At 45.0% G+C, this 14,682-nt stretch overlaps 1 protein-coding gene across 2 annotated transcripts in view; it reads right to left on the bottom strand.

The window, feature by feature from the left end:
- Positions 1 to 11,174, bottom strand: part of KDM2A (lysine demethylase 2A) — an 87,018-nt gene extending 75,844 nt beyond the window's left edge. Inside the window, exons 1-2 of one of the 2 annotated variants that reach the window (XM_079787534.1) lie at positions 10,338 to 11,174; positions 9,048 to 9,173 (exon numbers count right to left, since the gene is read on the bottom strand). In XM_079787534.1, the coding sequence (XP_079643660.1) occupies positions 9,048 to 9,089 (42 nt within the window). In that variant the 5' untranslated portion in view covers positions 9,090 to 9,173; positions 10,338 to 11,174. Of the gene's footprint in view, positions 1 to 1,637; positions 1,759 to 9,047; positions 9,174 to 10,337 lie in introns of those variants that run through there. The other variant, XM_079787535.1, reaches the window with a different exon arrangement.
- Positions 11,175 to 14,682: the final 3,508 nt, after the last annotated feature.

The raw sequence follows: 14,682 nt of genomic DNA, 5'->3' as shown, positions 1-14,682 counted from the left end.
GTGCATTAGGATGTCTTAGCAGCATCCCTAGACTCTACTCACTGAAATACCAGTAGTACTCCCCTAATCCAACAATAAAAAATGTCTCCAGTCCTGGCCAGTATAACACAGTGGTTAGAGTGTCATCCTGCAAACCAAAGGGTCTTGGATTCAATTCCCAGTCAAGGGCACATACCTGGGCTGCAGCTTCAATCCCTGGCCCTGGTCGGGGCATGTGCCAGAGGCAACCAATCCATGTGTCTCTCTCATATCGATTTCTCTCTCTCTCTCTCTCTCTCTCTCTCTCTCTCTCTCTCTCTCTCTCTCCCCCCCCCTCCCTCTCTCTCTCTCCCTCCCCTCTCCCTCCCTCCCTCCCTCCCTCCATCCTTTCCACTCTCTCTAAAAATCAATGGACAAAATATCCCCCTAGCCTGGCCGACGTGGCTCAGTGGTTGAGCATCAACCTATGGACCAGGAGGTCACAATTCAATTCCTGGTCAGGGCAGGTGCCCAGGTTGTGGGCTTGGTCCCTAGTGCAGGGGCGTGCAGGAGGCAACCAATCAATGATTCTCTCTCATCATTGATATTTCTGTCTCTCTCTTCCTCTCCATTCCTTTCTGAAATCAATAAAAAAATGTATTTTTAAAAAATATCCTCCTAGGGTAAGGATTAACAACAACAACAAAAAGGCTCCAGATACTGCCAAACGCTCTTGACTGGACAAAAATTACACCCAGATGAGGACCCCTGCTTTAAACAAATCTGTTCCGTCTAAAACATCCACCCAAGTTCTCTCCTCTTTCTTTCAAAAATCCCTCCCTCTGATCTTCCTGGGAATCCAGATTTAACCTCAGAGTCCACCTCAATTCTTCAATTGCCTTTGCCTCCAAAATCCTCAAAAATCAGTTAACTCCCTCAATGACATGTCAGTACTCTTGTTAAAACCACAACTGGTGATAGACTTAATACTAGTACTCAAGGTTCATGATCCCTAATCAAGCACTCTTTTCCATCATAGCACATTGCTATCCAGCAGTCATCAAGTTTTAACAGTCCTTCAGTGCCAACATGTCTTGCTTCCTTCCACCCCTTACTTTCCATTTCTACTACTTATACCCCAAAGCAGTGGTTCTCAAACTTTTTCATCAATCAGAATCACCTAGCTTGTTAAAACACATTTTGCTGGTCCCTAACCCCAGAGATTCTGATTTAGTAAGTATGGGGAGGATCCAAAAATGTGTGTAACTAATATGTTCCCAAATACCCAGATAATGCTTATGCTGCTGGTGAGAGGACCACTCTTCAAGAACCACTGCCCTAGAGTTCAGGTACCTTTCATCTTAAGAGGTAACTTATTTCAGTATTCTTCCAGACCTAAAACTGAAAAACTATTACTTCTAAAATTTTGATCAAATTACTATTCAATTAAAAATAAGCCACAACTTACGGCTATTTTCCACACGTGGCTTTTCGTTATTGTTTAAAATGTGTGCCCAACAGTATCAACAGTGCCTCCCTCCCAAAACAAATCTACTTTAATCCTACTAATCTAATGGATATCTTTAGCATAGACCTTATAGACTTCCCACTCCATAATACAGCTTCTGCTGTCTTAACCTCCTACAAGGCCACCCTCTTCCCTCCTCCTCTCTACCTACCTGAAGGAGGCTTTCACCACTGTATTTGCCAAAACCACGTTTGGTCACTATCTGCTGCCTTTTATCTTTATGGTTTTAAGTTTTTACCAAGTACTCACAGATAGAGAAAACCCCCAAGAACCTAAAATTTAAAACAGAAAACAATGATATAAGTGACATGCATAAATAAAAGGCCTGACATATACACAAACTACACAAATACTGGTGTTTTAATAGATTAAGTGCAATCAATTAAAAGTTCACAAAAAGAATGTGCTGATCTTTTTTAAAATATGATTAAACACCGGCTGTCAAAAATTTATAGCTACCTCATTTAGGATGTTAAGCAGGCATCTGTTAGGGAAGAAAATTTTAAAGTAGAGAAAGTACTAAGTTTAACCACTTCCTACAACGAAGTGGGTATCATTTGTTTTCTGTATGAAATGCACCACAAGAGAGTTGGTATGTTGTGAAAGAAGAAACATGGGGTTCTACTCCGACCGATCTTAGGCAAGTTGATCAAGGCCTTCCCCAAGCTTCCATTTCCATAATTAAAAGAAATTAAGGTTTAAAACTATACAGTCTACCTTACAGGATTGCTTTGAGGGTACAATAAGGTAACGTATATTGAAGAACATAACTTACTAGTTGGCACATGATAAGTGTTTATTGAGTTTTAACTTTTTTTTTTTAGAAAGCACAATGCAAAAATACAGTGTTATTCCAAAAATAAGATAAGCAGAGCAAACTAATGAAACCTGAGTATGTCCATTTCCTAAGGGAAAAATGTTTTTTTAAAGAATATAAGTCCCTCAGTGTGGTATACAGTAAATGTATCAATTCCCTGACTTAATGGCCAAAACCAACACTTGAGAATAACATCACTTGCAACTTCACAACTTTAAGGTTGTCTAAAAGTCAGCAAAAACTTGCCCTAGCTGGTGTGGCTCAGTGGATAGAGCATCAGCCTGTGGACTGAAGGGTTCCAGGTTGGATTCCAGTCAAGGGCACATACCCAGGTTGCAGGCTCAATCTCCAGTAGAGGGCATGTAGGAGGCAGCCAATCAATGATTCTCTCTCATCATTGATGTTTCTATCTCTCCCTCTCCCTCTCCCTTCCTCTCTGAAATCAATAAAAATATTAAAAAAAAAAAAAAAGTCAGCAAAAACTTTGACATATAGGGTTTAGGACAGGATTAGAGGTAGAACTTAAATTCACCCTGAGCTTTTAAAGTTTAACTAGACATTTTCTTTTTTTTTTCTACTGGCCCAAACATTACAAATGGTGTTCATCTGGCATGTATGTGTATTAAGCATAAGTTTTTAATCTGTTATAGCTTAGACTTTCTGGTCCTTACATATACTGCAAGATCCAATGCCCAGATATTTTGCTTATCCCTGTGCACCAAAACTCTCCTCAATTCTAGTGGCCTAGCACTCAAGAAAACTGGTAATACAAAAAAGTATTTATGAAGGCTTCCAACAACATAAATACTTATTGAGCACTTTCTATGTTTAGATTATCATCTTTTTTCAGGCTACTTATTGAACACTTTGTATGTGTCAGACACTGTTCAAAGCATCCAATACACAACATAAACAAAAACAAAGTCCCAACTCTCAAGGAACTTACACTAATGGAGAGATATGCACAAATAAACAAATTTAAGTATGGTAGCTAATGACTGGTGCTCAGCAAAATAAAACAAGAGAAAATGATAGAGCTTAAATATAATCCTTACTCTGGGTCTCCAAAATAGTTTACTGTGGAAGACTGATACATAAAAATAAAGAATTAGATCCCTCGCTCTAGCTGGGTTGCTAGAGTGTAGGCCCGCAGACTGAAGGACCCTGGGTTTGATTCTGGTCAAGGGCATATGTCCAGGTTGCAGGCTCGATCCCCAGTACGGGGTGTGCAGGGGGCAACCGATCAATGATTCTCTCTCATCATTAATGTTTCTATCTCTCTCTCCCTCTCCCTTCTTCTCTGAAATCAATAAAAATATAATTTAAGAAAAAAGAAGTGATGTTAGTTGTGGGTGTCCTTTATCAAGTTGAGGAAGTTTCTTTTTATTCCTACTTTGTTTTTATGGAAAGTGTTTGAATTTTGTCAGATGCCTTTTTTCTGTGCCTATTGATATGATCATGTAACTTAAAAAAAAATTCTATTATGTTACATCAATTTTTAGATGTTGAATCAACCTTGTATTACTCTGATAAAATTCCATTGGTCATGCATGGTGTATGATTCTATTGTTACTAGATTTGGTTGGTTAGTATTTTATATTTATACTAGAGGCCCAGTGCACAAAATTCATGCACAGGTAGGGTCCCTAGCAGCTGCCAGCCTGGGCCTTCCTTCGTTCTGTGCCGCCCCCTGGTGGTCAGCACACATCATAGCAAGCGATCGAACTCCCAGTCAGTCGAACTCCCAAGGGCACACTTTGCATATTAGGTTTTTATATATATACTAGAGGCCCGATGCATGAAGATTTGTGCAAGAATGGGCCTTCCTTCCCCTGGCTACCAGCACCACCTTCGTTCCCGCCGGAGCTGCTTTTCTGCCTTCCCACGCTGCCCAGAGGCCTGGAGTGGCTGGGGCGGTGCGGAATGCCTACGTCGTCGCCATGGTGTCCCGCCCTGCCCCCAGCTGCTCAGTGCATGCAAATTAACCCACCATCTTTGTTGGGTTAATTTGCATACTCACCCCAGATTGGCTGGTGGGCGTCGAAGGTACAGTCAATTTGCATCTTACTCTTTTATTAGTGTAGACTAGAGGCCTGATGCACAAAATTTGTGCAATGGGCTCAGCCCTCTCAGCCCTGGCTTCATCTGGAAGGTCGTTCAGCTGTCCAGTCTAATTAGCATATTACACTTTTATTATTATAAATTAATAAGGGATATTGGTCTGTAGTTTTCTTGTAATGTATTTGTTTGGTTTTAGTATCTGGGCAATGCCTCATAGGATAAGTTAGGCAGTGTCACCTCCTTGTCTACTTTTTGCAGGGTTTGTGAATAATTGGTATTAATTCTTTATTTTTTTTTACTTATTATTTTTAAATATATTTTTATTGATTTCAGAGAGAGAGGGGGAGAGAGAGATAGAAACATCAATGATGAGAGAGAATCATTGATTGACTGCCTCCTGCACTCCCCCCCCTGCCCCGCCCCCCCACCAGCACTGGGGATTGAGCCCAAAACCTGGGCATGTGCTCTGACCAGGAATCAAACCGTGACTTCCCCGGTTCATAGGTTGACGCTCAACCACTGAGCTACACTGGCTGGGCATTAAGCATTTACTTTAAATACACATTATTTTGCCCCTGATTTTCTATGCAATAAGTAAGGATTACTCAAAATCGGTGTGATTTCAAAAACCTGAAAGATCATCAATTATAATTGCAATGAACAACATAAACTGATGAACAAAAACAGATCCAGAGACAGAGAAACATCTATCAGAACGTCAAACCTAAGGGAAGGTAGGGGAGGGTGGGGGTAAGGGGGAGAGATCAACCAAAGGACTTGTAGGCATGCATATAAGCCTAACCAATGGACACACACAACAGGGGGGTAAGGGCATGAATGAGGGGGTTGGGGGGGGGGGGTAATGGGGGAATAAGGACACATATAATACCTTAATAAAGAAATGTAAAAAAATGAAAATAAAATAAATAAAAAATTAAAAAATATATATAATTGCTAAGGATTTAACTAACATTTTAGATTAAGGAACTGTACAATATTATGCTGAACATTCCCTATAAATGAACTTAAATATAAATGGAGAGTCACAAACATCCAACACTTTAGCTCCTAAAATCAAATGAAGAAATAAAAGATTCCATCTTTAGTACCAGTCAATGTTTCTTAATAAGGTCCTACATCTAAATTTATTAAAATACAAAAATAGCCCTAGCTGGTGTGGCTCAGTGGATAGAGCGTCAGACTGCGGACTGAAGGGTCCTGGGTTCGATTCCAGTCAAGGGGATATGCTCACCCTGCAGCCTCAGGAGGCAGCCGGTCAATGATTCTCTCTCATCACTGATGTTTCTCTCTCTCTCTCTCTCTCCCTTCCTCTCTGAATCAATAAAAAATATAATTTAAAAAAAATACAAAAATAAATCATGTTTACCTCTGGACAACCAAATATCCACCCATCATTAAAACTAAAGCTTCTGTTCCTCTCCTCAGGTATACCAATTTGACTTGGAGATCTATCTGGCTTTATTCTAGGAATCCATACACTGAAACTACTAATGTTTTTCATTAAAAAAAAAATAAAAAAAAAATCTAGTCCTGGTTGACATGGCTCAGTGGTTGGAGCATCGGCCTTTGGGCTTGCATGGGTTCAATTCCCAGTCAAGCACGTGTACCTGGGTTGCAGGTTCATTCCTTCCCCTCCCCCCCGCAAGTTGATGTTTCTCTCTCCTCCCTCCCTTCCACTCTCTCTTAAAAAAAAAAAAAAAATGGAAAAAATATCCTAGGGTGAGGGTTAACAAAAGTCTATGTCTTGCTTTGAAAAAGCCAAACAGGATCTATTTTGTTCATCAGTTTATTTTGTTTATTAACCAGGAAACTTATATGCATATATGCATAGCCAATAGACACAGATAATAGTGTGGTGAAGGCCTGGGAGGTGTGGGTGCTGGGTGGAGGGGGTCAATGGGGAAAAAACAAACGAACAACTGGGATATCCGTAATACTATTGACAATAAAAATAAATTTAAAAAATTAAATTAAATTAAAAAGCCAAACAATATTTACCCTCCCATGTCATTTCCTACACTACAAAATAAGTTTTCTGGTTCCAGAAAGTAGAGTCAATGCCCAAATCTACATATACACATCATCTTCAAAGGTACAATTCTCTTCCACATGTAATAAGTAAATAATAGTTTGGTAAAAGACAAGCCAACTTTAAAAAACTAGCTATTTCTGATTTTTTTTTAAATTACTTGTCATAAAGATGATATAAACCTATCAAATTTTACCAAATTCATCCTGTGCGCTTGAAATAGCTGTGTCATTAAAAGGATCTATTCAATCATGAATATAGCATTCTTATTAATACGCATACAACTTTTTTTTTTAAAGATAGGTAAAGGATCACCCTGGCCGATATGGCTCAGTTGGTTGGAGCATCTGCCAATACACTGAAAGGTCACAGGTTTTATTCCCAGTTATGGGTACTAGGTTGGGGGTTGGGAGTGTCATATGGGAAGCAACCAAACAATGTGTCTCTCTCACATCAATGTTTCTCTCTCTCTCTCTCTCTCTCTCTCTCTCTCTCTCTCTCTCTCTCAAATAAAATAATAATATGCCCGTCTGGCATGGCTCAGTGGTTGAGCATTGACCTATGAACTGGAAGGTCACAGTTCAATTCCTGGTTAGGGGACATACCCCAGTTGCGGGCTCAATCCCCAGTGTGGTATGTGCAGAAGGCAGCCAATCAATGATTCTCTCTCATCACTGATGTTTCTCTCTTTCTCTCCCTCTCCCTTTCTCGCTGAAATCAATAAAAAATACATTAAAAAAAAAAAAAAGATAGGCAAAGGGTTTTGAATACAAAAAAGTCATTCTTGTTCCTAAATGAGTTTAGAACATTTAGGTTCTGTCCCCAAAAATAACATGAAGTAACAGTCAATAATAGTAGTCAATGTACTACCGAATTCAATTAAATTTGACAAATATATACTGTATGAGACCAACACAAACTTTAATCACCAAGCCAAATTGATAATTCAATTCTGTAATACGAACACTCACTGAAGAGATATTAAAAGTATGGTAGGCAAACTGCCACATAAATAAGCCACCAATATGCTCTCATATCAAAAGTTATGCTATGGAAGGGATTTACACTTCAGATATAATTTTGTCATGTAATCTTAGAAAGGAAAACATGTCACCCTAAACTTCAAAATTATCACCCAAAATTCTAAGAAAGGTCCCCCAATATGTGGTGTACCTTCTTACATAAAATGACTACAATTGCACATGAACCAAGAGAAAAAAAACAGGTTAGATAAGGAAAGGATTAACTGTGCAACAGGTAGCAATCACTGTAATTAACAAACAAACAAAAAAAATCTTACCAGGACAAAAATCATTGATTTCTTGTATCTCCCTACAACTACCTTTGAAAGACTGGATCCCAATATCCCTTAGAGATGTATGTAACAGGTCAACAATTCTACAAGTTTGACATGATAAGCATAATCTTTCTTTTTCCCCCAAAGAAAGTTTAATTCAAGAAAAGTCAAAACAAAATAATTCCTAAATGTACAAAATTCCACTACTGATATACTTTCCTTGGAAAAGTTAAAGATAAAGAAATATAATCTCAACACATGGATTAGAGGAGGCAAGTCTCTGAAATAAGGCTTGCCGGAACACATACCTGCTGGATATACTTGCCAATACACTCCACACCTTTTTACCAATCACATCAAGGGGAAAAAAATATAGTCTTTTCTCAAAAAGAGTGGAGATCATCAACAAACGGATTAAAGAATTACTCTTTTTCCCCCTCCAAACTAAGTCTAAAATGCAGAGCCAAATAAAACCACCATAAATTCCTTTAGTGTCCTCTAGGTCTTTCAATTCACCAAATTTCACATAATAAATATAATTTTGTGACTTTCCTCATACCCCACTCTACAAAGACAAATTCAAATTTGTGAAATAAATATATGGTGAGAATACTAATAAAGCTCTCTGACTAGGAAAGCAAAATCAAATTCTTAAAGTCCAATAGGGAAACCTTGAGAAGAAAGCAGGGCCTAAAGGAGCGCATGCATATTCATATCACATACAAATGAATTCCCTCCAAATCATTACTAAGTAAAAATTTACTTCAACAAGATGTCATGTATCATACATTCCTCCCAAAATACAAAATACAGAACTTCATCAGCATCCAGTATTTTACCTTTTCTCAACTCCCCGCTTCCTTCCAAACCTATCCAAGTATTGTTTAAAAAAAGAAAGACTCAATAGTTTTACTCCCCAGCTCAAGGCCACAAAACCTGGCACACCATAATCTTTAAAAAAATTTATCCAACTATCCTTCCTCAAACAGTTTTGCCTCTGAAATTTACATTCTAACTTAATTTGAATTATTACAATATCAATATTGCAAAATTAGGAATCCTTGTCACGTTGTAAATCCAAAAAGTCCTCGGATTTACAATGGTTTCTATAGAAGTTAAAGGCTCCATATATAACTCCATTTCCAATCAAGATGAATATGAAGGCTCGAACTATTTGGCCTAAAACCCAAATGAGGTAGTCATGATATACCTCCCCTCCTTCTCTAGTGTACAGAAAAGCCACCTGAAAAGTTGTAATTGCAGTATGTTCACAAATGGAAACATTATAGTTATTCTACTTCAAAACTGGAAAAAAATATAACAAGAAAATACTAACCAATCTCTGGCTGTAACGAATCCTTTCTTCTTCGGGTTCCATCTCTCACTCTTCTGTTGAAATTACTGTAAAGAAACCACTCCAGGGCTGCCTTCTTCCTCCTTAGGAACCAGATTGATTGCAACACTGAAGAATAATGATATGAGCAGAGATGAGAACTCAAACTCAACCTTTCCTTCCACGGAAAAAAAAGTGTTTAAAATATGTGTAAGTTAAAAGCTCTCCGAGAAATCTGGTTCCTCTTCATCTGTTTGGGACCTCTCTGCTCTTGGGCAAGTGGTTCCATGTCATGACCAACATTAATCAAATTACAACAGTCCAAGGCCTAAGCAATAGGAGATGCTGGTTTCAGTTCCTTGTGGTCGGGCCACACCACTTGTTTCTCCCCACAGGATACAATTAGCAAGGATCCCCTTCATGGCAGCATTAGCAAAAAAAATAAAAAATAAAAAGGGGGGGGGGGGTGCACTGACCAGGTGAAGCAGGTACTGAAGTAATCCAGATCCTAACCAAATTAGTTCTCTCTCACTGGTAATTAGAAACTAGAGGAAAGAAGGGCAGACTAACCATATAAAAAGAGGACAAGAAATTCGGATTTGAAGACAGACTTCAAAACAATTTCCCACACCCCTCTAGAAAGCAACAATCTTCGTCTTCCTTCCTAAGGATCTTTTCATTCCCAAACCCAACCCAAGATGAGTACAACTCTGAAATTCAAGAGTTGCAAAATCAGGAGCAAAAATTCCACCAGATACTTTGGGTAAATAAATAAAAACAAACGATTCTACCTATAGATATAAGTAAAATACATCTTTTCCAAAAATTAAATAAAGAGGTTTGCGCAACGGACTCATAATACCAAGAATGGTTTTTCTTTTTTTCTAAATATTCTTATAGATGATGGCTTCCATAGGGAACGCAGATTTGTTTTCCCTTTTCTAACTACATTACCGCCACGTTAATAGCATCCTTTCAAAACTGCTGAGACCAGAGGACCCGGTGACACAGTTTGTGGAACAGTTCGCGGCAGTGCTCTCCGGAGGAAGCCCTCGCCCCAAGTCGGGAGAGAAACCGCGTTTGCACCCCCTGGGCGAGGGGAGGGTCGCAGGGGCTTGAGAGCAGCCGGGGCCGGAGAGCAGAAAACGGCAAATCGCGCCGGGCTCCCCCGGGGAAAGGCGTTTCAATGGTTCGCCCATCGGAAAAAGAAATAGAAACTTTACATTAAGTCTTTAGATAACACAGAGAACCAAACTTCCAAAGGGGGGGGGGGGGTAGAGAGGGAAATCTCACCGGGGGTTTTGCTCTTGAGTTCTTGACCAAAAGAGAAGTAAAAGATTCCAAAAACTGAGAGAAAAAATTAAATCCCAAACGTCGTCTTCCTTCGTTTTTTTCCGTGGATCAACCCAGTATCCAGAGAGGGTCAGAGCGACCCGGAAAAGAGAGGAAACAGTTGCTGAATCAAACCTCCTCTTCTGGCTTTGGAGACCGGGAGTCGGAGGCGTCAGGAGAGGGGAGCGCGACCCCTCGGCGCCGAGCCCGGGGCGCCCCCGCCTCCCCCGGGCCAGCGGTCAGCAGCCGGAGCCCGAGACCCGGGCCGGCCCCGGCCGCGGGAAGCACCCTCCTCGCCGTGCCCGCGGCCAGCAGCCGCCTGACCGTCTCCGGAGCCCGAGATCGGCGGCCGATCAGCTGAGACCGGCCGGCCCGAGGCTCCCCGCGCCGCCCCGGCCCCCCGGAACGCGGGCCCCGGCCCCGGGGGGCAGAGAGGGCGGGAGCGGCAAGGCGCGCCGGGCTGGGGGCCCGGGCTCCCCTCGCGTCTCCCCCTCAGCCCGGGCTCCGCGCTGCGGGACGAGCCCCCGGTTACTCCCCAGTCGCAGAGAAGGGATTCCGGGGGATGGGCCCCCTGGCGTTGCTCCTCCTCCCGGTGCGCCCCTTGCCCAGAATAGACAGAGCGGCGACAGGCCCAGCCGCTGGAAAGGTGCTCTGCGAGCCGCAGCCGCCGCTGCTGCCGCCGCTGATGCCGGGGAGGGGTGTTGTTTCCCTCACACAGGAGGAGCCGCTGGAGCAGCCGCCGCCATTTTGAACCCGTCAGACTCTCACATACACACAGCTCCTCCGCGGCGCACTGCGCAGGCGCCGCCTCCCCACCCCTCCTCCGGCTTGCCTCTCCACCCCCCACTCCCCTTCAAGCCTCCCTACGCTCTTACCGCTCTCCCGGGCGCACGTGAACGCGCACGCGTCACTCTGCTCTACGCGGACACTCCGCCGGCGCGCGCACGCGCGGATGCGTCGGCCTCGAAACGCCCGCGCCCGGCGACGCCGACGCCGACGCGGCTCCCTGCCCCCGCCCCCCCCCCCCCCCCCGCTTCGGCTGCTGGCCCTCCCGCAGGCCCGCTGCCCCCTCTCCCCGCGGGCTTCCTTCCAGAGCTTGGGCCGGCCCGCTGCTCGCGCCTGCGCGCAGGCCACGGTGCCTCCGCGCGCGCTCTCCCCCCACACGCCCTCGTTCTAACACACAGACACACACGTACACTTCGCCTCTGTGACCCCGCCCCTCGCCGGCCAGCTGCGCCGGCGGCCCTCCCCCACCTCTCCTGGGAGGGTGGTGACCCCCGACCCCCTACAAAGCACAACCACCCCCCCACCCCCCAGCAGTGGGAGAAGCGCCTGGATCCCCTGCAACCGCCCCAAACAGCCGGTCACAGTCACACAACCTGAGATCCGGGCGGCCTGGGCCAGGGTGGCCGTTGCCCGCCTCAAAGCGGGGTCTCCCGGGGTCAGGAAGCTGGGCCCGGCCGACCCGACCTGGGCGCCCCGCTCGGGCCTGCCCGGGGCGAGGGGGCGCGGGGAAGGGACGCCTACCCGTCTGCTGCCCTGTCCTTGCGCCCGCCAGTGGGCCGAGGCCAGCCTGTCCGCCATCCCCGGGCAGGCCCGGCGCCCCCGCCGCGGGACCCGTCCGCCCTCGGCTCGGGGCGGGGGGGGGGGGGGCTTCTCGGTGCAGCGGCCTGGCCCCGCCTCACCCACTCCTCGCCGCTCCGAAGGGGCAGGAACCGGGAGTAGCATGTCTGTCCTGGTTTCGGCTACCCGGGGGCAGCGGGGGGGACTCCAGGCGCTTGACAAGGGCGTCCACAGGTACCAGGTGCCCCAGTGGTCTCCGCGACGACCTGGGGGCGGCGGAAGCCGGCGCGCCCACGGCAGGCCCGAGGCGCCCGGGTAGGTGGCCCTGGAAGCCCCCGCTCCTCGGCCACGCTCAGGTTTCCGCAGCGCCGGTGCCCCCGGCGGCCCGGGTGGGACGTGACCCCGCCCCCGGCGAGTCGGGGCGCCCTCCACGGAGGGGTGCGCGGGCCGCCCCTAGTCCCAGGTTGGCATCTCTGCCCCGGGCCGAGGCGGGCGCGGGAGGCCCAGCCGGGAAGATGTCTCCTCTCGGTGCGCGCAGCTTCGCGCGAGGGTCAGCGACGGGGCAGCGGCCGCCCGAGGCGCGCCGGCCCTGCCCACGAACGGGCTCCCGCGGCTCGACAGCTGCCCGACGGACTAGCAGGCAGGGGACGTCGACGGAGCCGGGCCAGAGGTATCTGAGCAACGCCATGCGAGCAGCCCAGCCGCGATCAGGGCATTCCCCCAGCCAATCTCGTGCTTGGGGGCCCGTTTAAACGATAAATCCCACAAAGGACCTGGGCTTGGGCGTTACGCATCCGGGTCCGCACCACTGGCTTGACTACACTCCTGCTGAGAGGTGTCACACAGATCTCCTCCTCCCTGTCTGGGTTTCCCACTCTTTCACCTCTGATTCCTGGGATGAGGGGATGGAGGAGAGAGGAAGGGCATGGAGTGAATCATACAGCTTGCATAAACAACCTCCGACTCTTTGAGGAAGACTTTGGAGAAAGACCATTGAAATAATGATACCTTCTATTTCTATCAAGGTTTGAATTCTGGCATAAAGGCACTGTGTAAACCCAAGGTATTCTTTATTACCACTCTAGGTTTTCCTACATGCAAACTCTGGGAGTTTTACAGACATTCTGTACTTGGTTTCACAACACCCTTCGGAGACAAGCTCAAGTGCCAGGTAGCATTTTAAAGTCAGACACTTGATGTATAGAAGGATCAGAGCTTTCATAGTTACTCTAACAGAGAGGAGTCCAGCACTCTGCAATAGCAACATCTCACAAAGATTTGTTAATATGGTATCACCCTCTTACATTCCAGTCATTGGGAAATATTCTTTACTCTGATATCAGTTTTGTTCAGACTTCTTAGATGTTCAGAGCGCTGATACCAAGATCTTTACCAAAACTTGATCAGGCCGACAGCCTTCTTAAGTCTTTCAAACAATAGTAGATATTTAAAAGTCTTTCACACTGGCACCACCAGATGTGATCCCATAGGCATCTGGGTCTCTGTAGGTATAGAAAAACGCAGCAGCTTGTTTATTTTGTTAAGTAGGAAAGATTTTTGCAATTTGTCAGGTTAAGGAAGAGTTGGGCCTCATTGCTATTTGCAAAATAAGTGCCTTTATTTTCTTCCCACTCATCCCTGTAGCCCACGGGATACGTGGGGGCAAACAGAGAAAAGGAGGTCTCTTGCTGTAGGTCAACTTGGTCTTGCCCTTTATCTTAAGGTCCAGAGCCCCTTAACTAATGAATCCTTATCTGAATTGCTCACCTTCAGCAAACAAGTGCCTTCTACAGGTTTAACTCAGGTGAGTATGCTGGGAGGAAACCTAAGAAGAATCCAAGAACAATAATAGTAATACTTATTTTGGGACAGGACTGCAAATAAAGGTTTGTCCAATTGCAGCCAGGCCTTTTCCAGTTGAAAACCATTTGTTGACTTGTCTGCATTGAGAGAAATGATGTTTAAACAGACATACACAGCCCTAGCCAGTTTGGCTCAGTGGATAGAGCATCGACCTGAAGACTGAAGGGTCCCAGGTTTGATTCCGGTCAAGGGCATATGGCTAGGTTTCAGGCTCAATCCCTAGTAGGTGGCGAGCAGGTGGCAGCTGATCAATGATTCTCTCTCATTGATGTTTCTATCTCCCTCTCCCTCTTTGAAATTAATAAAAATATATTTAAAAAATAAAAAAATAAACAGACATATACAATGGTTTCTCCACAAGCCAGCTTTGTTAATATTCTAAGGCAGATGTGCAGGGTGAGATAAAAGATAAGCAGATGGCTAGTGATTCCCCCACAATCACAATGGCTGTGGTTGGCAAGGGCATATCATAGGGTTTACTGTTTTGTCCTTAAAAAAAAAAAAAAAGGCCATTTTCAAGGAGAATAGAGCTTGGGGAAGTCCCCAAGAAGGCCGCTAGAATTATGAATTGCATGACTTCAACTGTAATGGCAGGGAGAGGGGAAGAGTGGTAGATGAGAAGAAGGAAAGAAAAATTCCCTTTAGAATCATTGAGAAGAGGATCCCTGGCTGGAACAAGCTGGTGCCTTAATAAGGTATTAACAAATCTCTGCCTTCTTGAGCAAAGCTAAGACCCAACAAATGCTGAGAGTCAAAATCCAGACCACCCACTTCTTTTGTGAGACTTCAGTGGGTGAAAAAAGAACTCTATAGTCTGGTCAACTAAATTAAATTATTTTCAATTTCTCTGCACTCCTTAAATGTTAAGGAGGAAGTGGGG

The sequence above is a fragment of the Cnephaeus nilssonii genome, assembly GCF_951640355.1.
Source record: "Cnephaeus nilssonii genome assembly, chromosome: 13".
NCBI classification, from domain to species: Eukaryota; Metazoa; Chordata; class Mammalia; order Chiroptera; family Vespertilionidae; genus Cnephaeus; species Cnephaeus nilssonii.
This window is presented reverse-complemented; position numbering and strand designations above follow the sequence as displayed.